Raw genomic sequence first — 27,247 nt, forward strand, 5'->3', positions numbered from 1 at the left:
AATGTGATCAAATATTGGTACATAGGGAGTTGGTGAATCAAGCTTAGTAAGATTTATGTGACAGACACAAATTTTTCCAAATGTTTCACAAGTATGACTCATAAAGTGGATGCAGGCTGGAGAGGGAATGGGGATTAGGGCTTAAGGCGCTTTATACTGTAACAACATCACTCACCTCAAAGACCTAAAATAAATAGCAGGGAAGCATGAGAGAGAGATCAGAGTCATACTTAGTAGCAGATTTGGAACAGGATAGGAAGAGAATCACACACACATGCAGGAGCACAAACAACGAGAATGATTGACTGGGCTCTATTTTTTCAGACCAAATAAAGATAGCATACCGAGAACTGACTTTAGAGTCGACTGCCAATCTAGACAAGCAGTCAATTCTGGCTATGTGTGAGAGACAGCTGTCAATTTTATTGTTGAAGAAATCACTGATTGATAGTGAAAAACCCTGACAAGCAGAATCAAAATTCATTACCAAAATGTATTTGGTAACTTAGGCTACAGGTCCTAAATTTCATTCTTCTCTCAGATAATTTGAAGAAAATATCTGAATCATAAACCCCTAGCAGACGTACCCACAGATCTGGCTCAGGTAGTATCTGCAAATAATTATTTTTTAACCTGACTGGGGTAGCATATGTGTGGGTTTTTCCCACATAGGACAATATAGGGAATGCCATAAAGTTTAGACTCCTGATGTGGTAAACCCCACTCATCTGGTGCTCCAAGTAGATTAAAACAAACGCTATGAATCATTTGCAAATGTCTGACACAGGTCTGATATACCAGACAGCATCTCTCTGCACATCCTGCCTGTCTGTCCTCACCCAGCTCTTCTTCTTCTTCTTCTTGGCCTCCTGCTCCTTGAGACTGCCCATACTTGAGTGGCTGGTGATGCTGTTGAGGCTGGAGATGCTCTCTGAGGAGTTCTGCCGCTTGATCTGCAGTTCTGAAGGAAGGGAGAAAAAAAAAAGAAAGGATTGAATATGGCTTTTGAAATCCTCATCTTCATCTTTGCTTGTCTTTTGTTTTGTTATCAGGCCTAATCACATTTACACCTGATTACTCCTGTAACTTGTCTATTGTGTTGTGGAGAAAAGGACCGGGCCTGATCACAAGTATGGCCCCGTACCTTTAGGTGCGATGTCAGGATTACTGAGCGCCCCCTGTATGATTTCCTGGGCCTCTGTATTTTTGACCTTCAGAACCTCGATGGTCTCCTTCAGTTCGCACAGCTCAGAGTCCTGTCGAGGGAAACACCAATCTGTGTACATTAAACTGTTTAGAGCTCAGAGAATACGGAAATGAAGAGGGAGTTACTGCTTCCCTGCTGCTAATGGAGAGAAAACACAACTGCAGTAGCTTACAGACTAATAACCGAACCCTGATCCTTCTGAACCGAGGACTGTGGAATGTCTGTATACGCTTTCAACTAGTCTGACAGGTTGTGTTGAGTGGCTGATGAAAACATGGACACCCCACCATGTGAACCTATGACCCACATTTCATGTCCTGAACAACTGTGTCACCTGTCAGTTTCTATTTAGCTGACAGAATTCAAGATAAAGCATTTGAACGGTGCGCACAGTATGAGCCGATCGTCTTCTTGTGTATTTGCTCATAGGAGGATATTTGGCAAGTATGTAGTATTACAAAACTTAGACTCTTTAAGTTGATATTTAAACCGAACTTTCAATAGTTATTTTAAGTGGAAAAACAAAAATAAAACAAAAACTAGAAGGGCACTCAGAGAGCGCAGACCTCCGCCAAGGTTCGTGCCATTATTGCTTGTTCGTGAGTCGGATCCGGATCCGCTCCAACATTTAATGGGTTCTTCCTTGGCCCATGCTACACCCTTCCACAAAGTTTCATGAAAATCGGGCCAGTAGTTTTTCCGTAATCCTACTAACAGACAAACAAACAGACAAACAAACAAACGGCACCGAAAACATAACCTCCTTGGCGGAGGTAACAATAGGATACCTTCTGATCTGAGGAGACGGACAGGGTCTGCAGACGTGCTGTCATCAACGCCAGACTCTGTTCAAATGCTGCTACCAGATTAGCCTTTAGAGAAATACAGAGAGAGAGAGAGAGGGAGAGAGAGAGAGAGAGAGAGAGAGAGAGGGAGAGAGAGGGAGCAGAGAGCAGACAGATATGAGTCACTGGCTGCATCGACTTGGTCTGCAGTCTCACAGGCTCATGGCACATCAAGCAAATGGCTTTCTCCATCTGCTGGGACAAGTGGGAGGGGATGGAGTAATGGACAGCTGTGGAAGATGTCAAAGATGAAAGAGGGGGTTAGGGTAATGGTTGTGAGGGATGACAGCGGTGCGGCAGTGGGGCACAAGCCTCTTCAACCAGATGTAGCATGTTTGACCTTTAGGCTAGGATGTCTCACTCTGTTGTTCTTGACGATGGATTGTTCAAGTGTTTTTTGTTATAATTGTTGGATTTACTGTACAGAGGCTTTGCAATTGCTTCACAAATCTCCTAGCAACCACGGCTGGCGCCATCGTGGAGGTCCATTGGAGAATTTGACTAAATATATAACAAACGGGCTAGAAAAAGAGAGATACCTGAAAAAGATTTTTCTGGTGTGGGTGTAGATCCATTCAGTAACGTTATAAGTAAAAATGAATAGTCAAATGAGGTTTGTTTTCAAATTGAAGTTGTGTGACATAGGGTTAGGGTTAGTTAACTGTGTTGTCTTTAGCCCTTGTCTCTACTTCAAAGCACCTGGAATTGAACAAATTCAGCTCAGTTAACCCAAACAAACATTTGGTTTCTGGCTGTGTTTAGCACTGCAGCCAATATTCATGTTAACATACAACTACTGCACCAGCCACTACTAACGCTAGCTTCTACCAGATACATTAGTGTGCTAAGATGCGCTTAATATCAGATAAGATAGCACATTATTGATCCCCTTGGGGAAATTCAGGAGTTTACAACAAGTCAGTAATGGCTGAACAGATACTATGATTTGCTAGCCAATAAGCATTACCTAAACACAAAATTGATCTGATTTATCTGTGGCAAAATGATCAATTCCCAGTCAAAACACTGAATTTAGACATGTCTACTGAATTCTGTTGAGACGGTTGAGTTGTAAGTTTATAAAATGCAATCAGCTGTTGACAGCCACTGTGGACCTCCAGTATGGCTGCTCAAGGGTGCGTTACATCACCTGACAGCCCACTGTTAACTCACTATAACTCACAGTTTGTTCTAACATGACTGCCTTTTAGCAATTATTTCTATTGTCTATAAGGTATAACTCCAAGATTAGGATGCATAGTATATTCTTTCCCTGCGGATCTAATGGGGACAGTCAACATGCTTCATGCTAGGTATTGAGGGCAGGCTTGTGCCACACAGCAAACCAAACAAGATCTCTGACAGCCACTCGTCAGCTTGAGGCCCACTTTGAATCATGCGACAGCGACAGAGAGGGTTCTGGGAGCAACAGTCCAACAAACCTGGCCCAGCTGCTACACCCAGCATCCAATGGTGTGGGTCAGCGGAAGGCAGGCAGGGGGCAGCAGCGAGTCCAGCCGTCAATACAGTCAAGAGTGTAGAAGAGAGGGACAGGGGCGTTAGGCCTGGGATTGCACTCCTCATACAAACATATACAGAAGTTCTCACAGCTACACATATGACTTCAAATATTTAACAGACCCGGGCTAGTTGATAGTTAGTTGATAATTATTAGCAGTGGCAATGGGTTAAAATTTGCAACATCACACAGTAATTCATATTGGTTGTCTATTGGACCAGTATCTGTGGTTATATGTGGTTGCAACAAAATTCAAGTGAACAATATGCAACAGTATGCCACATCACATATTGTAGCAAAGGGTAAAGGACATCATTTTTTCTGTTAGTGTTGGCATTTTTTCCATGGATTCAAGCCTAAATGAATATCTTAAGTAACACATCATGCAATCAGCAACTGTTGTTTGAAAATTGTTAAAATCGAGCATTCAGAAGCTGTAGAGTGAGATTATTAGAGTAAGCAAGGACAGGCAATTCCTCAGGTGAAGCAGGAAGAGCGGAAGGGGTAAAAGACCATTAAGGGTTAAGGTTACATGGGTGTCTATCTGGCCATTGCAGAACTGGAAGAGCAATAGTGGATAGATGTGATCAACAGCAAGAGCATTGGAAACATGGCATGGCTGCTCTAACCCCCTGTGGTTGATGGGGTGATAAATCTGTCCTAAATATCCTGTGACTGGTTGTCCTCACTCCCTGGGTGCAGGGAGGCCAGAACCACGAATCAGCCACCAATGCTGCCTACTGCGATCCCTGTTTTCTTTGGTCAGAGAGGATCGCGGATACTTAGATCATTCTAGCACTGGTATGAAAATGTTTTAAAGTAGTAAATCTATTCACACCACATTTCCTCCACGTCTCACCCTCTCCAGAAGGCAGGGTAGATATCTGGTACACCTGCTGCTAGGGCTGTCTATTTTCCAGTGGGTGGTGCAGTGAAAACTGAATCACTACTAATGGAACAGGGGCTGTTTAATCTTTTTCAGTGGATTCGCACCCAGTCGTAAGATCTGTCGTGCATCCAACAGAGGCATTAACAAATTAGCTTAAATAAGGGAGGCCAAAGAAGCAACTGTTCCCACTTTCAAAATGTAGAAGTTAGAAACACAACAAAGCAGGTCGGAGAGGTTTTCCCAATCATAAAATCCCATAAAGACCTACAGTAGGTAGAGACACTAAAGACAAACAATCTTTACCATACGTACATTGGCAGAGAGCTGGGTGGTCAGGTTGGCAACCTTTTCCTGGGAGGACTCCAGCTCTCGTCTCAACTTGCGGATTTGCTGTGAAAGGATTGCAAATTAAGCCCAAGCAGTATGGACGATGCAGTACACCTTAGCCAAAAAGCCAATGTTGACATAATTATGAAGATGTTAATGCAGGTTTTGATCATGATAATGCAGTGATGGAATATGTCTGAACTGAGAAGTTTTTGTTAGGTAAACTCTCAAAAGGAATACTTATACAACAAGATATGAAAATGATTGGTCCATGAAGCTTCAAAGAAATTATGGAAAATTCTGTCCAAATCAATAAAAACTATCATCTCACCAGCATGTTTTGGTTGTATGTGCACCAGGATGATATGATAGCGATAAGATCTTACATGTTTAACATATGAAGTAATGTTGAACTATTGCCATCATACCATCTCAACACGGGTGTAGCTGAAACATGTTGGTGAGACAATAAACAGTTTAGAATTGCAGGGAGAGAACAGTGAATTTTTCATAATGTCTTTCAGCCATCGAGAATTTTACAAGGTGTGAAAACCTGGTTTTATTAAATGGAAGCAGATGGTGCCAAAGGACAGAGAATATTAGAGATAAAAGAAAATGAACCCAGTTATGAACTAAAGATAAAGATCCATGGTCACAGACTTGGCTGAAAACTGAAAACACGATAGGATGAATGGACCTGTTTGAATAGGAAATTACTGACAGAAGACGTAGAGGAAAGGCACATGGTGATTGAAGAATAGGGGCATGTTAGCCTTACCTCCCCTTGAATCCTCTCCTCTGTCTAAAGAAAGCATGGTGGAAGCAAATAAACAATAGAGAGGAATAGGGTAGAGCATTAACTTTAGGGGCAGTTTAGAGAACCAGCTAAACAGGGTAAAAAAGGCAACCTTTAAGTCTTATGGAGATGCAAGAGGTGAAACATAAGCTTGTGTATTGAGTACTAATCCAATGGCAGTTTGTAATAGGCCTTGAACTCGATACAAGGTCATAAAAAGGTTCGAAAGACTGAATTCAGGAGAGATTGGGGTCATTTTATGTAATTATTCTGCTAAAACAAAGGTAAACACAAATATATACTGAACATGTAAGCTTCTCCTGCATACAAAACCACTCGAAAAAAAACAACAACAAAAAAAACAGGGCAATAAATTAAGAGGTGAAAGAAGTTTTATCATCATGTGAAACAGTACTGTTATGATCAAAAGCCAAAGCCCCAAAACACTGTTATGGCCAAAGCACAGAGACTGGATTTTTGGGGGTTTTCTTGCAGTGTCTCAGCTGCCCTGAAGATGACAAGTGACCATCTATCAAAATGATTCAGGCAATTTCCCTGAATTGGCGCAGCGAAAAGCGCAGCAATGGCAACAAGAGAATTCTAAAATTATTCTACTCTGCAACATTCATATATTTTCCTCTTTAAAGCTATTTTAAACGATCACTTTGCTTGAAGGCACAACCAGGAAAATACAGAGCAATTTAAATCAGAAATGAACTTTGGAGAAAGCCGCATCCCCCGAGGGCTCAAAGCACCTAACTCCAGCAACAGTAACAACAATAGAAATGACAAATTCTCTTCAAGTGTTACATGAAATGTCTACTCACCGAGGAATAGTTTGATGAAGCATTGGATGCCAAAGAGAGCACAGAGCCATGCACTGAAAAAGGAACGATGGAGAAAGAGGGGATTGTGAAAACAAATTGACTTAATATTAAAAGTCACCATAAAAGTTAGTACTTTAAAAATGCTCTTGATGAACCTTTTATCTTTGCCAGCAATCTCTGCCATACTATGTCATCAGTTCATAACTACAGTATTGTGTATATGAAGTAAAGATGAAAAAGGTGACAACGATGTACCATCATACATTACTGCTGACAACAAGACAATGAAATGCCTCAAAACTGAGAAAACTGGGTCAGCTCATTAAGTCCTAATATAACTCACTTCTAATCTAAAATGGAGGCACACAGACTCTTCCCCACTTCCCTGTTCACAAAAACAAGCCTCTCTGACATTTAGCTTGACAGATTGCGTGCAGTATAAGCAGATAGCTTTGTTTCATCTCAGGCCACGTTGGGTGACTCCCCCGCAGGGGCTTTGCTGAGCAAGCTCACCATCATCCCCGGGTTCACGGAAAGACCCAGAGCGCATCATGCTTTTGGGCCGGTCAGCCAGGGACACACTGCTGCCCAGGGGGGAGGACCCATAGAGATCATAGGCTGAGTCGTTGGGGGGACCTATGCTGTTGGAGCGCGTTATCCTGGGGGTGCCACTGGAAATTGGGGCAACTGTGAGGACAGAACGGTTTGGTAAGGCAAGTGACTGGTACAGATAAAATATTAGGATACAGCAATGTAGAGGAATATGCACGCACACATGCAAAAACACACACACACACACCCGCAATCACACATCTAGGTATGGCACCTTATTCTGATGACTCAGTGTAAGAGGACGCTAAGGTTCCACAACAGTCTAAGTGATAAATATATCCTCACTTGACCCCACACTGCCTCTATCTCCAGAATATTTTAGATTTGTAGCCAAGGCTAAGTGAGTGTACATATGGGATAGTCATATTCAGTCAAATCTGACACCATGACAATTTGATATCCTTCTGTCACTCAGATATGATTGGATCTATTATTGACTAATTGTGTCAGCATGGTATTTCTTAAGTGCATAAAGTAAATTGGACTTTCCCCTTCACTCTCATGGCTGTGAGGTGTCTCGGTATGAACTCAATATGCCCGTCCTCAATTATCAGCAATATACTGGGTGGCTTATCAAGAATTTTAAGTCTCATTAGTTTCAAAGCTCGTACAGGGAATGTATTTAGAACTTGGCAGTCAAATGGATAGAGCAGACTCACCCACGTTGGTGAGAGGAGCCTTGCCAGAGGAGGGGTGGAGTGTGCGGGTGGGAGAAGGCAGCTGAGGGGGGCTATCGCTCTCCGTCATGCTCACTATGGTGTGGGAGTGGCGCCTCCCCTGTTTGCCTCCATCACTCTCTGACAGGCTAGAGCCATAGCGCCTGAGACAGAGGAGTGGCAATAATTAACTTCAAACAATGAAGATACATTACAGTATAAGACTTCAAATAGCCTACATAAGGTAACAATCGCAAAGTGTCGACATACTCTAAGCCTTTCTTCGGCAAGGTGTTCCTGTCCGTTTGCAGGCTGTTAGGAAGAGAAGAAAAACATCATGGATATAGAATAAAGAATTAAACATGACACAATAATTGCTTTTAAAAATATGTATTGTGGCAAACTTTGTTCCTTAAAAATATGTTTTCCCTTTGTGGTGTGTCTTCGCCTCGATTTCAGAGAAAATAACAAAATCATTTCAACTACTTTTTGTGGGTTGTTTTCCTATTGCTGGCTTTTCAAATGGTAAAACATTATAAAAACATTAGAAAGTAGCTTACAAAAAGTAGCTTCTCTAGTCGCCTTGTAATGAACAGAGATCATGCTTGTTTGTGATCTTATTATCTCAAACCAAAAGTGTCCTTTAAGTCTACAGGGAAGTTGTCCAGCTATACATTCGTCTACTTGTCATTTATTAAGTACAATTCCCCCGTGATCGTTTCTGAGGACAAAATGAGAACACACCACCAGGGAAACACATTTTGTAGGGGATATTTTTTTGGCACAATAAATAGTATTGTGGGCTTTGTGTGTATTGGATTATTCTTAAAATGAGACCAACCTATCTGGGAGGTTGAGGGATGTCCTGCTCCCCGCGCCCCAGGTTCCCGTGCCCCTCTCCTCCTTGTCGTGGATCTCTGTCCTGACAAACCTCCCGCTGGAAGGCACGCTCATCTGGAGGGGCAGGGACTCCATGCTGCGGTGCATGCCGGACAGCTTGGGGTAGAGCAGGGGCGACCCGCTCAGGCTCAGGCTCTCATTGGTGTATGACCCAGGGGAATCGATGTGAAGGACAGGGGCCGGGCTGGGGGTGAGGCGCGGGGCGGTGCGGGACCCAGCCAGGTCCTGCAGCTTGGAGTACGGGGGGACTTTGGGCGGGAGGTCCTGGATGGTCACACAGGAGTCAAGGCTGTTGGAGTTGACCTTGTCCAAGTGAGCCAAGCTGGGTGGACGCCCCAGAGACTTAGTGTTCAGCATCCTATGAATTAGACATGAGAAACAGGATGTCAAAATGAGGTACAGAAACGAGGGTGAGCCCTTGGCTGAGACATGCTGTTCAGAGCAACTCACAGAATCATGAATAAGAAATTAGTGCAAAATACAGTATCTAAAATAAGTTACTTTTTTGTTGCTGTTGAGTTTGGGTAAATAGCTGAACACAACATTCTTAGAAAGGTGTTAATTATATAAGTAAGGGGTCTAATGGGTCTAATTTGAAACTCATTACCCAGACACTAATGTTGGCAGGAGACATGCATGTGCTTGTTGTGTATTTTTCATTTCATTGTTTTTTTCTGTTGATTTTGAAACAACACTTAAATGAGAGAAACCTTGGTGTGGTGGGTGATGATAGCTCTGGGTATTTGCTGCTACTGGTTCGTCTCAGGCCATGCAGCTTCACAGCAGATTCTCCTGCGGACTCAGAATGACTCTCATCTCCTTTCAGAGAACCACAGTCCATGTCAGCAACCACAGCTTTGGCCTTGGCTCTCTCCTTCTCCTTCTCTCTGTCTGTCTGGTTGACTGGGCCTGTGCTGGTTCGATTAGCCATCTTACTGCTACAACTACTATGCTCTTTCATCCTGGGGCTTGTGGAGGCCATGCTTACAGGTTTCAAGCTCAGCAGACTGGGATCAATGGTACTGCTGACAGGTCGAGACGCAGGGCGACCAATCACGCTGAGCGTGCTTGATTTGGCTGGCCGAGGCAGGCTGCGGTACTGAATGCTGTTACGGACACTAGGGCCCAGGAAGCCTTGTTCACTACTGGCATCAAAGCTGTTCTTGCGACCTGAAGGTATTCCTCCTCCCACAGGCTTCACAGGGATGCCAGATGACTTGGGGGTTTTACCCACCGTGGCAGAGCCACTGGAGATGGTGGTGCCCCCTGCTGTCATAACAGTAGCAGTACCAGTGGCTGTGGGTGGTCTCTTGTAGCCAAAAGAGGCTCCAGCAGTGGGCTTAACTAAACCTGATGGGGGCTTGCGGTGTTCTCCATGATGATCCCTTCCAGCATCAGAACGAGACCGCTGTAGACCAGCGGTTTTGATGGACATCTTGGATTTGTCCAATGGCTTCTCACTTTTAGGTGCTGTAAAAACAAAAAAAAGACATGGTGTACTCGGACAACAACATTTATGCCATTTCAATCACAATTAATAGTATTTGAGTAAATGATTTTCATAATGAAGGTCAGCAATGGACTTGGGCCAACAAAAAGTGAAAACATCACCACTGAAATGACGGATGACATCATGTGTAAAATTGGAATCGATAATCAGTACAGTCATGCATCATTATACTCTAACCAGATTTATTCACATAAAAGTGCATATATATCACTCAAGCCATTAGAGCCGAGACAAAATATAAGCAAGAAACATCTGTATTTACTTAGAGATGTTTTATGTGCCCATGACGTGGAGTATGACTCACCAACGTCTCTGATGGACTGAATGACTCTGTGACTTATCCAAAATGCAACTTTTTTTTATCCATATCATATGGCATATGCCAGTGACATAATTACTGAAAATATGATCTGTGCCAATCACTGATGTGAAAGTTAATACTTCAGCGTAGAGTTGGGAAAGATGTGGAGGTTGAAGGATAGATGAAGGGAGCAAGAATAACTAAAGGGTAAGGTTTAATGTATTTACTTAGTTACATTTAAGGTTAAGTTTACCTTTAAAGTGTAAAAGCAGACACAATTGTCCACTTGAGTCATTCCCAATAAACCTAGCACAAGCCTAAGAAAGGCACTACGCCAATACCCGGTTAAAGATGTTTTTCCCATCAGATTGCTGCCAAAATACATACAATCAGATCTCCTTTTAATCACTAGTGTTAGTTTAAACGAAAAGAAAGTTGAGGGAATTGCAATGAAATGCATCAGCCAAGAGACTGAGTTTAATTTGGTACTCAATTTTCACCTATTATTTAATTATAGCATGTATTGTTGGGGATTACAGGACATCAAAATAAAACATGATTGGTTGCTGGAGATGGCAGACACACTGTCTCTGCAAAGACATAAAACAGGCTTTTCTCTAAGATAATAGAAGAAACATGGCTTTAGGTTTAAAACAGGGATTTTTTTCAATGAAATGTATTTCATGCTGCATTTTTTCCAGTATCCTGTGCAGTGCTACAAATCAAAACCTGGCTTAAGCTAAAGGGTGCACTTCTATATTTCTTCTGACACCGAGCAGACATCCGCCTTGGCTAGTCTACAAACAGGCTCTGTTTTACATTTGGATTCCACGTGCAAAGAGATAATGGATGACATAGATTTCTTAGTTAAAACAAGTTAACAATCGCAGAAATCCACCCAATTCCTATAGGAGAGGAATTCAATTGATGTTTTAACTTTAAATTAAGGATTACATGCTCCTCTATGGGTTGAGAAAATTCTACCACTCTTGCTCTGATGAAACTCTTTCAAAACCCAACTGACAAACTCATTAAGTCGTGGTGGTCCATCTGACAAAAAGGCTGTATATTTTAGTGTCTGAAAAGCTGACATTTGGGAGACACAAGGTTTTCACCCGACACCGACGACATGTTATCATATCTCACCTGCAACTTTCAGCATGCTCTGAGAGGTGTGGGTGATGGGGGAAGTCACGCCCACAGGAGGATTGCGTCCTTTCCTGAAACTCCCCGGCTGTCCCAGGCTCTGAGGCTTCTTCAGTTCTCCTTTACCCCCCGAATCTTCACTGATGCTCAGCGGGGGCTTCTTCCTCCACTTGCTCGGGGTCTCCGTCTTGAGACTCCCGGTGTCATAGCTGCCGCCGTCTAGCTTGCGGCAGGCTTTGCCGTCCTCGCTGTACCAAGACAGGCCGCTTTCCACCAGGGAGCGCTTCTCTGCATCAGTGCGGAGCTGGGGAGAGAGGCAGGAAGAGGCACAGGGTGGGTAACCATCAGTGCTGTCTCAGACATTGCTTGTGTTATCTGTGGAACAGACTCTGTGTGGATACTCTCTGTAATCTTTGTCTCATCTGAGCGTCTGCATTCCAGTGGGAAGGCATGATGGATAGGCTGATATGCCTCAAGTGGATTACAAAAAAAAAAATCAGAGGAAAACGGAACAAAAGAGAAAAAAATGGAAAAATGGAATGGTTTATGGCCTTATCACTTTCAGAGGAAAATCAATATATAATGCAGAAAAAAGAGAGGTTCTTCATTCACAGCATAGAGGAAAGCTTATATTTTATAAAGTATATTGGACAAAAAGTGAACAGTGCCACGCTTTAAGAGAGCCAGGCTGTAAGTAACAGACTATCATGTGGTGCATTGGGGAGATAGCACTGAGGACAAAATTGGGCATGCTGCTTCCTGGCACCGTCCCTTTTAATGTGATATAGAGTGACAGATGGCTCACCAAGGAGCAGTAATGCCCATTTCATCTCAGGGAGCAATCTATTGTGGCATTATTGTTACAAAAATAGAAAAAGTAGATGATTTTCACCTGTGGAGATTGTGGAGACCACTACAGACACAAAGTGAACATAGAACGAGTTTGATACAAATACATATGAAAATGTGCTTTGATGGTAAATGAATGGGTTGTTAGGATTCTCCAACTTAAGCCTTAGTAAAACAAACATGTGACAAGTCACTTTCTGGATGGAGCAAATAGCAAACTGTCATAGTAAACATTTATTGCATTATGACAGATCATTTTTATATATTTTTTATTTTCATGACACTGATGAGATCTGTGGTGTCATTGTCTCTTGTGGCCTTTGTCAGGAAAAATGACTCCGGCATATGTAACACCATGAATGCAAAGTGAATCACACAGTGAACACTATGGCAGCATTGCAAAGGCTTGAAATAATGGCCTGGGATACACAAATAACATTTCAGATTAAGATAAACTGCAGTCATTATCACTGCTTTTACAAACAAAACAAGATAATCCAAAATTTTGCCGCTTGCTACATTACAGATCATTTGTCAACTCACCATAGCAGAAGAGTTGCGTCTGGATCCCAGGGGTGTGGTAGGGAGAGAGTTAAGGGAGGAGCTGGCATTGAACTCCTCTGAACTGAGGTTCTCCGAGCCTTCACCGTCGCCATCGCTGAGCCCACTGCTGATGGAGCTGCTCTCATCCCAACTGAAACAAGACAGGATGACAAGTTAGCAAAACTGTGGTGTCAATGACGCGATGAATGACTCGACTGTATGAGTGTAGTTACAGTAGCAGGAATCTGTATTTGAAGTGAGCAAAGGCTGGCAACAACTTATAATAACTGTTACGTCCATCTGTCTCCAGTGAGAAGTGTGTCTGGAGGTGACCACATGCTCAGTCAAGCAGGTAATGCCAACATGGCATGCAGCTGCTTTGATCCAAGTAATGCATCAGAGCTCAGCCACCGGGCCATACAATGACCAAAACTTCCATAGTGGCACATTTGTCACAATGAAATGAACATTAACTTTTTCACCTCGTTAGCTATTCAGCATTTTTACTCCAGTTTGACCATTGATTGATTTTTGAATAATCCGCCCCTCCCATCATATAAAACCTGCAACTTCACAACTTTCAATGTGACATGAGTGGCAACATGGTACAGTAGTTTTCTTTACCAAAGACACCATGGTTATGGTCCTGGTGGCTGAAATTAATCAATTTTGAAGAATCCAGAATTTGTGGCAGCTCAAGATTATGCGCAAAGCATTTTTGAACTTTTGAACACTTTTGAACAGTCCCACCGAGAGTTATGTCCTGCCCAAACATCCTGTTTCAACCAGAAATATGCCAAATTACAGAAGCAAGACACCATCGAAATGCCTTGTGACTCTGAAGATTTTCATTTTGGGTAGATTCACCTGTGTTCATTCACTATTTTCAGAACTTTCTTTACCCACATAACCCACCGTAAATCTCAAATCAATTCAATAAATCACGATGGAAATAAAGCCAGCAGTGGGGCCCTCAGTGTTTCAACAGAGGGCACCGGACTGCAGTCATAGACTGGAGCTTTAAATGAAGCTTTCTGTTCCACAAGACATGCTGATAAATCATGCTGAATAAGAAGGATGGGGTTTAGTGAGGCGCCTGGCATGCTCTAGGAAGCAGGACGAGGGGAAATCAGAATGACAGCCTCCCTGACCCTAACCCTCCACCCTGCCCACCAACGTCCCGGGTCGTCTTGAAACAGATGCTGCCAGCTTGGCCCCCTCGTGTGCGGAAGGTGAGGGCATACGGATGAGCAGTCCCAGCTCAGCCCAGAAAAGCTGCTCACAACAGAGAATAGCAGGGCATCGCATCTCTAAATGCATATTAGAATAAATTTGAAATGCAGATGACTGTGTGGAGTTCCATGAGAGGTGTAGCCTCTCATTCAACCGAAACTTCACAGGAGGATAAAACAATTCAAAGTCTTAAGAGAGTATAACTTTGAAGAGAGTATAACATTTTTACATCCTTTAGAAGGGCACTCATGCCCCGTTGAATTCAAAACTTGTATCTCTAGAGAGCTCTAAATGCTCTAAAAGTCCAGCTCGGATTTATACAATTATGTTCCCCATCATTAGTACTGGCAACCACAGGTAGTAATCAAATTTATGTTGGCGCAGAAAAATGTGGCATAGTGGAAAGGTAGATTAATATGGCCCTTTAAAGCTGAGTCATTGCTAGAGCTGGAGTATAGTTCTCTTCCCTTTCTTTTGCTTCCCCCACTGAGCTGAAATTGCTCTTTGTGGGTCCATAGCCTGCAATTACAAGAGGCACGGAACATGGAATTGCATAGAAAAATACAGGGAGACAAAAATGGCCCATAGACATTCTGAAGGAGAAGAGGCAGTTGGGTTTAATCACATGGCTGTACTTGAGATGTAGTTGCAGTTGTAAAACAGGGAAGCGTTCTGGAGGTAAGTTTACCATACCAGTTGCTTTGCATAGTGGATTCTGATGCATTGAATCCACTTGAGTCCTTTTACTGAAGATTTTGTGGCCACAGTTGCACCTCAAATGTGCACCTAAGTTTGACAGAATCAAAGAAAAGGGAACGGCCAGAAAGAAATGTGTGACTTGAGAAAGGAAAAAATGGTTTCAAATTGTATTAAAGTTAAGCTAAACTACTGAATAATTCTATGATTTACCGGCATCCCAGATGTTCACATGAGCTTGGTATGTTTGAACAATACCACCTCTGTCAGGGGCGACAGTGATGATTAAGTGAAGCCATTGCTATGAATAGCCCCATAGGGATGTCAGCCTAAGAGGCAGGAGGGCCTGTGGGCTGTTGATATTACAAGCCAAACTGTCTGCTCTCAGAGGTGAAATCCAGACAGGGAGAGGGGTGGGAGTCAGTCAACGAAGCGCATACTTCATACATAGGGTGGCAATTAACTTTTTGTTTTCTGTGGCAAAACTCCAACCTCTGTCTGATTTGTGCGTTTGTGCTATTATTTGAATTTTGGTTGCTGTGAAAATGTTTTGGTTTGAAAGATTGAGGGTTTGTTGGTGGGGTGGAGCAGGGTGGGAACATTACAATCTCTACAATACACTTCACTGCATTCCAGACTTGGAGCTGGATCTGACAGCATCACTCATACAATAGTGCTGGTTGCCACATTGGCATGATTTGCAGCGTTGGTGGACCGCACTGCAAAGTAAAGCAGACCAAGAGAAGCCTGCAGTAAACAAGCACACATGACATTTTACACTGGAACATGGCTTAGATTTAGAACTTGAAGGCTGTCAAATTCACTCATTTGGTAGGCCCATTGGATATTAGCTATAGCATATGGTAATTGTAAAGCAAGATTAAATAGCATGGAGCAGGAAGAATGCATATTGCAATTCTGACACTGTCTATTTTGTGTATAAAGGACAATAAAGGCAGGAATATGGCTCTAGGGAGTGCATGCCTATGGCTGAGTGAGTGGTGAAGACATCCTCTATTATACAGATAGCTGTGGTAGCGGTACCACAATGTCCTCCAAGAATAAAATGTGTTTCCACCAATGTTATAATTGCTACAGCCAAACAAGCGTCAACACCCGTCCTCACACTTTTTTTTCATGAGCATTTTCAAATTCTTGTCAATTGAATTTAGCTATTGCAGGCTACTACCGGTCGACACTGAAAGCTACAGTACTGTACAATTCCAACAATTAAATGAAGAATGAAGAAAATATCCTTTTAGCGATCTTGACAGTGTTTCATCATGAGAGGAATAAAAAAAACTCCTGTGCAATAATACTGCTACAAAAATGAGGTCCTCCGCATCTTTAAAATACAGTACGTTAGCCTATGTACACTACTGATGTGGTCTTAAAATTATAGCCTCGCCTTCTACACACAATTAGGCTATACTGTATTTACTGACCCTTATGAAAAAGAACTATAGGCTTAATCCTATAATCATGAGGGATAGAAAAGCCTACTATAGCCCCGATATCACAGCCAAAGTCCCTATAATATTATAATGATACCATAGGAGACAACACCATAAAATACCAAAGTCACTATAGTGACTGTGTAACGTTAGCCCAGACAAACTATAAATCCCTATTGAGATATCACATGTAAAAGTTATCCATCTATGGTCGTTATTGATGCCAAGAAGAATACAACTATCATCATTATTTACCTTGGGGTAAAAAGTAAAGTCCTTTTTGCTCTTGGCGCCGACTGCAGAGGTGGCACTTTTCCGATCAAAACACGGCCGCTCATTTGTACAATGTTGCATCAAAGGCGCAGTTTGATGGGCGAAACTGTCTTATAAAGTCTGTATCCTCGGGGATGTGTTCATTCAAATTCATATCCTCCGCAAGCAGACCCGCTTTTCCCCATTCAGAGAGCAGAGCAAACCGGTCTGCCGCTCGGCAACACCCCCGAAACGAAGCGAGACCCCCTGATTCAGCCTCCTGTGATGGATAACAGCTGTTGGGTGGTAACGCGTTACTCAGCGTTACAGTAATGCGATTACTTTCCCCCAGTACGAGTAGTGAAACGAAACTACTATTTCCATCTCTATAACGTTACAGTTACCAATCAAAACAAATCGTCTGAAGTCGTTTCTACCAGCCAGTCTATCAGAATTAAGTCAAATTAGCCAACGACTTCATCCCGCCACCATCCATTTGTTTCCGTTATAATTAGCTACGCGCTCTCTTTAGCTAGCTAGCTTAGAAAAGTTAGTTTTCTCTGGCTGGAAGTACACTCACTACTTTGACTTTACCCAGCCAAACGATGACAAGAACATAATACATCAACTAGTTGTTTTCCTGAATCATTCACAGGAAAGTTAATTAAGTCATCCCGATCATTTATCAAGGTAAAGGAGAAACCCAGTCTGGGGGATATAGCATTAACGGGAAAGTAATTACAAGCAGTGTAACGACTTACTGCTTCCAGGTCATAATAAGTGAAGTAATGACATTAGGCTACTTTTGAAATGAGTAATGCATTGCTTTTTTTAGCCAGGAGCTCAAAGCTGATGGCAAAGCTAAACTGGGTCTAAAACCCCACTCAAATCATTAAGCCTTATTTTATATGGCCATTTTGTCACAGGTCACAATAAAAGCCTTCATGAAGTGACAACATTAAGGTTTATGTTTTACAAGACATCTGGCTATCTTTATTTGGATTCCAGTGGAGTCAATCTGCATAATCCTTAAATCCACCAACTACCAACTGCTGTGAAATGAAATGTAATGATTTCAGTGACAGTTTATTTTGAGTAAATTAATGTTTTGAGTCTGTGAGGGTTTCAACTGACCTCTAATAGGATAATGAATAGGCTATTAAAAGCCCAGCCAAAGCAGGGTTGGGCTTCCCTGTACATCTTTACATTACAGAGCTGAATACCATGATGAATATCCCTAGAAATAAAATTGTGTTCCATGTTCTTTTGATTCACAGAGACACGTGAATTACCTTCTGGAAAAATCCAGACCAAGGTAAGGCCGGCCTGAATCACCGAGGAGGCAACCACAAATCCTCAGATGAGACGGGGACCTCCAGTGAGGCATGAGGAGCCTTGGAAAACCTTCCACCTCCTCCTCCTCCTCCTCCTCCTCCTCCTCTCATTAGCAGTGGAACAGTCTCACGGTGATGATCTCACCAGATCAGAGTACTGTAAACTAACCACTCCAGGAGGTAAAGGCTCTGTGGGCCAAGGAGGTCCCACACCCAGTCCACATTTTAGGACAAATTGCTTCAGTCTGAGTTTAGCTGGGATTATTTTGATTCAAAATATAGTGAAAAAGGGATTGTATGTGACCAAACGGCATGAAGCCATGCTCATTTAACACTACAAGAGACCCATTTTAAAGTAGAAAAAAGTTCGAACAGATGCACTTTTTCTGATTCAATAATTAATAGTTAAAACAAAATATCTTCCTCTATTATGTAATATACAATTTACAAGCTCTCCCACAATGGGCCTGTTTTTCCATGTTGGTTTCATGTAATATGAATACACAGTCAGCTGAACTGGAATGTGATTGTGGTTCTACTTTTTTTTCTTTTTGTTAAACTAAACAACACTTGCATGTCTGTAGCAGACATACAGGCGTTGCTCTAAAAACTTGTCTGCAACAGATAGGCTGTAGTGATAGTCGGTAGTTTGATTTTGATTTGAAGTGTTGTGTCTGCCTCCATCTTTTGATATCCTTACTCCAATCATCATCTGAAAAAGAACGAAGCTTTTGTGCCTGTTGCTCTTCAGGCCCTTTTGTTTTCTTGCAGAAAAACAATATACAGTAAAACATTTTAAATAGTCTAATAGTTTAGATAGTTTAAATAGTCAACGGTTACTTCAAAACTCATATGAAATGTGCTGATTTTTTTTCTGCACCTGTTTTCTAATAGGTAAACAAAAAATTGGATGCTTATCTTGTATCGCCTAGAATGATGAGTGATATAAATTGTGTACAGTACAAGCCAGTCGCTCACATCTCCTGTTTATCTCAGCCAGGCCACAGAGCTGCTAAACAAGCTGTCATCTAAAAGGCCTCTAAGTCAGGTTTGTATAGTAACGGCTGTCCTGCATTGATAACCAAACGGCTCATGTCAGAAACATCCTTTGCATGTTTGGTTAGGTGGAAGGCCATTGAGTTGTGTTGTCACCGTTAGGACTGGGGTATTTACAAGCTGTTTCAATACAGATTCATCCCATCTGCGAGGCTGACCATGCAGAAAGGTTAAATGTGGACGCTCTCTTTATTGAGGTTGCCAGACAGGAAACCATTTTCATGTTCTGACCTTTATTGTTGTGGCCTTTGATCTGTCAATGTCAGCTCCCTCTGGTGCAGTTAAACCACGTGGATTAAAAAAAACCCTGATTTATTCACATTGTGGAGGACAGTGACAGAAAATGCCAAGTTCTCCGCAGGCCTCTCTTATATAATATAATAATAATATATTTTAAATATTCAGTGCAAATTGGCAGTCACTGAAGTAGTAAATTAAATTGCAGCTGAAATATTGATGGGACTTCATAACAGGTGATCCCATTTGTCTACAATGAGCTGTGAGCCAAGGTGAAAAAAGGAAAAACTGTCAAATATAATTTCCAGCCGCAATAGTTACAGGCATTGCTAGATGGCAGTATGTCATACTATCTATCTATCACAAAACATACATTCCGGGCAGGCATATCAGTATTCAAACATAAAAGACTCCCTTCCCTGCATGCTGTATGGTCTTTAAAATCTTAAAAGGGCAGTCAAATGTCTGAGCTTACAGTCTTTTGTTTCTCTGCTGTGCCATGACATGAGATGTCCAGCAGGAGGCACAATGAGTCAAAGCTGGGCTTAGTATGGCTACAATTTGCATGTTCTGTTACTGTATGTAAGTGGGGGCACCACAATACCCAAGGCATTTGGAGAAACAGAGAAACACTGGATTTGAACCCTTTGTTGCTGTTGAGAGAGAAACTGGCATTCCTCTGCTCAGTACAATCAATCCAATAGTAGGCTACAATGTGAGGAGTGATTTCAGCAAGGCAGCATCAATGGAAAACACTGTTGTTCAGTGCCTTATGCCCATTTCAGTTTCATCCAGTCAACAGGACTGCTGTATGTATGAAAAAGCCAGCAGTGCCTTGTTCCAGCACATCATTGATCTTCCAGTAATTTTGATCTGTATTGAGCTTGACCGTGACTAGGAAAAGTAGTGTTGTGCTGCCATCAGCACAGAGCAGCATCACAGCAGTGCAGTAAATGGGTCTGAGAGGCATCAGGGCTAGGACTGTAGTCGAAAATGGACTCGTCGTCCGGTTACTGGACTGGAAAATGAATGCACAGGCTCCATCAAGCTCAGACAGGAAGCTTCCCCTCACAGACAGTTGATGCACATGGGGCATACAGAAACCAGAAAGGGCTCTGAGTATAGCATTAGTAAGCTAGCTACTCGGGGATACATTGCACTTCCTTCCTGAGACCTTCTCAGACGCTGCCACATGTGCAGCCCGAAAAACTCAACTCTCTTTACTGTTTGAGGGAAGGCAGCTTCAGTATTAACAGAGATTAAACAGACCCAAAACCAATAAATAAGGCAAGGTAACTTGAACTAATCTGAAGCAACCAGTCCTCATTAGCCAGACTTAAAGCAGATAATGTGACGATTATATATCAACTTTAAAAGTATTATGGGAACTGAAGTGCAGGGATTAAAAGGTGCCAAATGTGAATCTCATTTTTCACGTTACAGTACATTAATCAGACTAGAATGTGATTCAAAACAGTAGACGATCATGTTTTCCACCTGGGGCTGAACACCGTACACTGGTGGAATCCAAGCTGTAGACCCAGACGACCACACGCAGACCGCTGTAAGCTGGAGCATACGTCATGACATGATACAGAGATGATTCACACTTCCCATGGGGCCGCTGTAATGGTCCATTATTCACATGGCTGAAGGTGCTGGTGGAGGTTGAGGTGTGTGTGGTGGTGGGGTGGCCTTCTAGATCCAGTATTTCACTGACCCTCAGTGGGGAATGAGAACTCCATATTGACCCCAGATGTGTTGGAGCTGCTGACGGTGGGGGCTTCTGTGTGTGTGTGTGTGTGTGTGTGTGTGTGTATAAGGTATGATGGAGATGGTGCTTTTTTTATCCTTGAATGTCCATAAACCATGCTGAACCGTTGTAACATTTGAATCTTATGAAAGTTGCAAATTAATTTAGTGAATTCAGATAAAGCATTTAAAATTATTAATGTGTGTGCCCTGTGTGTGGGTGTATGAATGTGGGTGTTTGTATCTCCTCAGAGGGCAAGAGTACCCCTCCCTTCTCACTGAGCCGTAGCCCATAAAGGACTGACCCCAAGCAGCGGCCCTACTAAACTGTAATCCCTGCAGCGCCTACGGAGGACCGTGCCAGAGAGGCCCAGGCCCAATCACTGTGCAGATGGGCTTAAGTGGGTCAGAAAACTGGTGAGGCTTCAGTGGTCAGAAACGCAGTCTGTGACTACAGAAAGGTCCAACTCCAACAGGAAAGGGAAATTGAAGTCAGACTGCCGGAGGCACACATCCAAGATCAGATGACTGCAGCGAACTCTCATGCATTATGTGTACGTCGATACACATAGTTTCCATGAGTGAGACTGTTAAGTATTTCAATATTTAGAACACTACAGACACTCACTTTCAACCTGCACATGCCAAGTGGTGCTGCTTTGAGCAGATCCACTCACTAGCATGGGCAAAGCTTTATTATGGTTACCATGGAAATGACATTGCCAGAGGAGCACACTAAGCCAATGGCTTATCTACAGTAAAATGTAGGCAAAGATAGCAATGAAATGTGCTCAGTGCTTGAGAAGGGTAACAAAATTTATATTTGGCTGCATCATCTGGTACTTATACTTAAATGTAATTGTGGGCTGTCACCATTAAAAGCATTACATGTGTCTAGTAGGGAATGTGATTGAGGAAAAAAGAACAGATTCTGGAAAGAAGACACATTAAATGATTTGCCACAATCAATGCCACTGTAAATCCTTGCAATACGAGGACTCAGATGAAAATACAAACAATAGCTTTGTAGGCAGACATCTCTCCTGCAACACCAATTACACAACAATCGAATTAACTGGTTCTCTCTCTCTCTCTCTCTCTCTCTCTCTCTCTCTCTCACACACACACACACACACACACCCCAATCCATGCATCCACCCACCCAGCCCACACCCCTCACACACACACTCGTTCAGTATCTACCACACTGACACACAAGGCAGCCCATCAGTGGGTCAGTGGAGGATGGTTGCCATAGCAGCACATCCCGAGCCACGTTGCCGCATGATCAGAGGCGTGATGCTGCTGCACCAGCCTCCTTTCCCTGCTCGCCCTCCTGCCTGTGTGCCGCTATGAGAGCACAGCTTGCTACAGTCCACATCCCCAGACACCACCATGATTACCCCAACACTGTCACCATATACAGTGCAGCACAATGGAAAGAGAGATGCCGTTTTGTTTCAACAGGCACCTGCAATACCGGCTTCCACAGTATCCAATCTACATGCACCAGCTCTAATGGAATGCCTATGAGGCATTTCAGTCATCGATAGCACTCTATAGCAGCTAAGTGCCTTTCACTGCCTTTCTCTTTAGTCATCCAAGCTGTTTGAAGCCAAACCAAATGCTGAAAGACTTGTGCTTATTTTCTTAGAGACTGGCCCAAATATGGTTTTTTGAATTGTTTGAGCAGTTGAGCAAAATCTGCCAAGATAACATGAATCTGTCGGTTACAATAATCGCATTCTTCTGGGTGAGTCTCCCATGAGAATCACCTACTTGCATGTTCTGCTTAAAACATTAGACTTGCATTCAACCCATCAATCAAATGACATTATGACAAAACAAATTATTTTCCCAGTGAACAACTGTATTGGACGTGAAAAGCCAAGCTGAACCAAACTGCTTACACAGCAGCTGAGTGAACGTATAGGACTTCACCCATAATTGACTGAACATGACTTAAAAGACTCTGAATGCTGGATAGTTGGCCAGCCATAACTTATATACCAGGTATGGAAAAATCAACCCTGCACCCATAATATAATGTGATTACTGCTCTACTCATAAACCAGCCTCTGAGAGTATGGCTTGCAATAGAACAATATTGCATGAGTGATGGTGATACCATGCCAGTATATGGCGTGAAGAATGAAACCACAGGAAACAGTTATGATTCTTGATCGTAAATCCAACTTTCATTAGAGGTGGTCCAGGCTAAATAACGGGCCAAATAAGCACTCTTGTCAGACCTGCAGTTATAGTAAAAGTAAGCAAAGAACAACTTGAATGAATGTACAGTATAAGCTATTTTGAGAGTAATCAAAATACTAATACTAATACTCTGATACCTGAAAGGTTTTTGAATGTCTTAGGAGGGGGCTTCATTAACAGTCAATGGGATAGTCTTCTAAAACAAACTGGGACAAACTAGACACGGACTATATTATTATGATGATCCACCAAGAGTGTTGGTGTTAGTGAAGTGATTCCTCTCTGATGGAAAGATGGATCTCGTGAGGACAATGGGATTTACGTGGCACCAGATTATTGATGAGACAGACACACAGGAGCAGTGATTACTGTCAGTGTGTACACATTTGGCCTTATACAGCCAATGCTGTTTGGCATGGGTTAATCAATAGCCATTAGACCACCAGCAGTGTGCTGCAGCTCCATTTTGCTCCATAGTAGCAATATATCAGGGGGATCGGCCTCATGCACTTAGGTCTTATTACATTACAATTAGATATTTACAGTTTATTTTACATTACACAAGCATAAACATTCATAACTGCAGTGGTATTATTGGTATGCTAGAAATCTTACTGTGCAATTCAACCATAGTGGTCAAAGATTCCTTCAGATATACCTCATTATATTAAGGCTCATTTCAGACCACTGAAAATGTATGAAAATGTCAGTATGGGGGATTAGAGAGTGTGAGCACAAATTGCACCTCTCCCTACAGTCGATTTCCAGCAGGTTTCCATGGATACGCAGGAGGAGCCTGATCTATTTTCAAGAGACGGCAGCTAATGGTTCTCAATGAGCTGAACTGTACGTGTGTGTGTGTGTGTGTGTGTGTGCGTGTGCTTGTGTGTATGTTTGTGCGTTGTGTGCATATACACATGCAGTGCTGTCACCACTCTAGATTAGCTTCAGAATGAGCTTGCTCTCAATTGGAATGTATTAATGTTAGTGCAAGGGCTGTACAGTAAAAATGCAAATGTATTCACAAATATGCAAAATGATACTGTAAGTATCAGAGGAAAACTAGACCATGTGCTGTTGCCCTCACTTCAGAAACTGGATTAACACCATAGGCTGCTGTTATATTTATGAGCAAGGATTAAATCTTGGTATACAGTCACCAGCATGCCATTTTCCTGAGGGAGTCAGAGATTTAGCTGAATCAAGGACGGTTTCCACTAAAGCCAATGACAAAGCAGGTCAATAAAGCCTATATTCTGAATCAGAGGGGTTTCATTGTTTTAGTATTCATGTATAGGAATGCAGCCAATTCAAGGTCAGATAGAAAACAGCCTCCAGTATTTCCTTGTCTCTGTGGTTTTTGGCAGCTACGATAGCCTATTATCATTCTAATGACAACACACAAGAAAAGCTTTTTCCATAGCGTATAGGTATCAAGATGCACACAGAATCCTCTTGGTGTGTGTGATGATAACATGGGGACAGGTGGTACCCAACAGGCGGGAGGGGGGGTTTCTCACAGTCACCTTGAAAGCCATGGATGCATGGGGACTGTCCACACGGGTGGGCCCAACACCGAGCATGATGAGACATTTTTTTTAAAATCGGTACGTCAGCAGATTAGCATCTCTGGTGCCTGCAGTGTTAATAAATTGAGGTGAAGCCCCATGCTCACCTCTCACATTCATCTGCAGTGTCATAGCGGTTGATGCAGTGATGGAGGGCGAGGACAAAATGCGGGGCAGATTTAAATGGATTTCGAGTGCCTGGATGTAACTGTGAGGAGTGGACCCAGATGAAATAATCCCCGCTTAATCCTAACCTCATCAGTGTTGCGCTCTCTGATCTTTTTCACCTCTCTCCACCCCAAATTCCAACCCTCTCTGCTTGGAGTTGTTAGTCCGTTTCTCTTAACCTACAATTCTTTTTTGTCATTCTAAGTAGCCATCTTATCTTGCCGTTCTCCTCCACCTCAGCTCCAAGTTCTACAACACTTCACTTTAAAAGTTAACCCAATTCCATTTCACCCTGTTCTCTTCTCTGCTCTAATTTCTCCTCCTCTTCTAAAATAACGTCTTGTCGCTTTTCTTCTCCCTAATACAGTCCGTAATAAAAACGTGACCCGACCGTCGGGCCCACTGAGCGCTCCAGAAGCTCAGCCTAAATCCCACTGCATGTGCAACAGCGATAAAGCTGCTCAAATCACACCAGAGTACTGGCCTGGATTCTTTCTCTCTCTCTCTCTCTCTTTCCCTGCCTCTCACTGTCTGCTGTCAACTTGGGAGAGAGAATTAGATAAAGACGCACAAAGGAAGTGAGAGGAGAGCAGCGAGGGTGAAGCAGAGAGCACGAACAAGGAGGGAAAGAATGAGAGCAAAAGGAAAGGGAGAGGAATTGTTCATGAGAGGATGTTGCCGTGTTAAATCATTTCCTGTATTTTGGAAAGGTATGGAGTCTTGTAAGATATTCAGAAAATACGAAAACTATTTGTTGCATCTTTACCTGTTGACATAATCTTCAAAAAGAATCACAAGCCCTAGACTGTATTTCACACAACTACCTGCCGGAGGTGAGGGTGCATTTATTATGTAACTGTGAAGCTGAGAGAATACCTGATGATTCATATACTTTTCAAAGCAATTCTCTTCTCAGTGGAAAAAAAGTTCTGAAAGCATTCTCACCCAAGTCAGCAAAAACAGCCTCTAGAGAGAGGGAGAATGTCATGGGCACTTTGAGAAATCCTGAAGACTGAGAACCAAAAAAAAAAAAGTCTATCTGCAGGGAGAGTGCTGATGAAAGCTCTTTGATAGGCCTGCCAAGTGCCGAGTGCAAATCTTAGCTGTCCAACACAAAGCAAAAATCCCATGGTGTCTGCATAAGTTGCCCTCATGGAAGTTTTTGATTTGCTCAAGAGTTGAATACTAAAATGCATATACCGTAAGTACTCTACTTAAAGCAATATTCCACTTAGTTTTAACATGGGGGTTATTCGGCACTTGACCACCATGAAAACCAGAATATAAACTACTCCTCAAGATCGGACGCAGCTGGACGAGTTTGTAGCGTTCGGACCTTTACTTCCCATTCATTTGAATGAGGCCATGATAGCCTGAAAACTTACATTTAATTATTGGTGAACTGATTCAACAACATATCTTGCTTTTAAGACAACAATGCAGTCCTGGGTCCATCATCATTTTGCATTTCAATTCTTAGTTTACACTAAAATTAGTATTAAAAAATAAAAGTAGATCCGGTCTCCCAAGCAGAAACCATCTCTCCTAAATGGTATCCCTCACCTATGTTCTCTTCTTTCAATAAAAATGCTATTCGGCGAAATTATGTTCTAAAACATTGGACCCACAGCCAATTGAAAATCACAGTAGTGGGATCTATTGTTGAATCTGTTCACAAACATGTTAAATTTAAGTTTTCAGGCTATTTTCGTGGCTGAAATACTGAAATACAGTATGGAACAATGACCAGCAAAAGATAATTAAAGAAGGAGGGCAATCAGCTTATTGATTATAGTCAAATACAATTTGACTACAACTGACCTAGTTTTCATAGTCAAGGCCTAAAGGACGATCCAGCATGCCGCCCTCTGCTGTTGACTGATTAGATCATGTTGCCATAGAAACAAAAGCTTCAAACCCAGTGTTTATCTTGAGATTCTCTTACCCATTGGCCAGGTTGTCGTCATCATCATCCGGCAGACTCTTGCCTAGAAGGTCACTGTCGCTCAGGTAACCGGACTTGAGGTCAGTGTCGTCGACATCCAGCCCCTCGATGAGCTCGATGCGGGAGGTGCTGCTGAGGCGGCTGGAGCAGCGCGCGGGCATCGTATGGGCCGTGTACTGGGAACCGGTCTTCCCCCCCTGGTACCCCCCGCCTGTGGAGGACGGGGCGTCGCCCGCCTGAAGACGGGGGCTGGACTGGCCATGGCGCCAGGAGAGAGGCGAAGAGCGGTTGGACAGGCTGGACATGCTGCGAGCGTTGGTCTCATCGCTGTCATAGCCCACGTTACTGCTGTCCAGACAACTGGGGAGACAGGGAGAGAAGGACAGTGTGTGTTACATACATTTTAGGCAT

The 27,247-nt window shown here is 42.7% G+C and overlaps 1 protein-coding gene across 1 annotated transcript in view; it reads right to left on the reverse strand.

Moving 5' to 3' along the window:
- The window catches only part of nav1b (neuron navigator 1b), a 57,155-nt gene that overhangs the window by 13,825 nt on the left and 16,083 nt on the right, over window positions 1–27,247 (reverse strand). Inside the window, exons 5-20 of the mRNA XM_071903769.2 lie at window positions 26,837–27,196; window positions 12,928–13,078; window positions 11,536–11,839; window positions 9,289–10,048; window positions 8,520–8,936; window positions 7,949–7,990; window positions 7,682–7,842; window positions 6,924–7,097; window positions 6,411–6,463; window positions 5,566–5,589; window positions 4,773–4,850; window positions 3,495–3,506; window positions 1,996–2,079; window positions 1,145–1,256; window positions 840–961; window positions 176–184 (exon numbers count right to left, since the gene is read on the reverse strand). Coding sequence (XP_071759870.2) covers window positions 176–184; window positions 840–961; window positions 1,145–1,256; window positions 1,996–2,079; window positions 3,495–3,506; window positions 4,773–4,850; window positions 5,566–5,589; window positions 6,411–6,463; window positions 6,924–7,097; window positions 7,682–7,842; window positions 7,949–7,990; window positions 8,520–8,936; window positions 9,289–10,048; window positions 11,536–11,839; window positions 12,928–13,078; window positions 26,837–27,196 — 2,863 coding nt within the window. The remainder of the gene's footprint in view (window positions 1–175; window positions 185–839; window positions 962–1,144; window positions 1,257–1,995; window positions 2,080–3,494; window positions 3,507–4,772; window positions 4,851–5,565; window positions 5,590–6,410; window positions 6,464–6,923; window positions 7,098–7,681; window positions 7,843–7,948; window positions 7,991–8,519; window positions 8,937–9,288; window positions 10,049–11,535; window positions 11,840–12,927; window positions 13,079–26,836; window positions 27,197–27,247) is intronic.

The sequence above is a fragment of the Centroberyx gerrardi genome, chromosome 5 (genome assembly GCF_048128805.1).
Source record: "Centroberyx gerrardi isolate f3 chromosome 5, fCenGer3.hap1.cur.20231027, whole genome shotgun sequence".
Taxonomy (NCBI): domain Eukaryota; kingdom Metazoa; phylum Chordata; class Actinopteri; order Beryciformes; family Berycidae; genus Centroberyx; species Centroberyx gerrardi.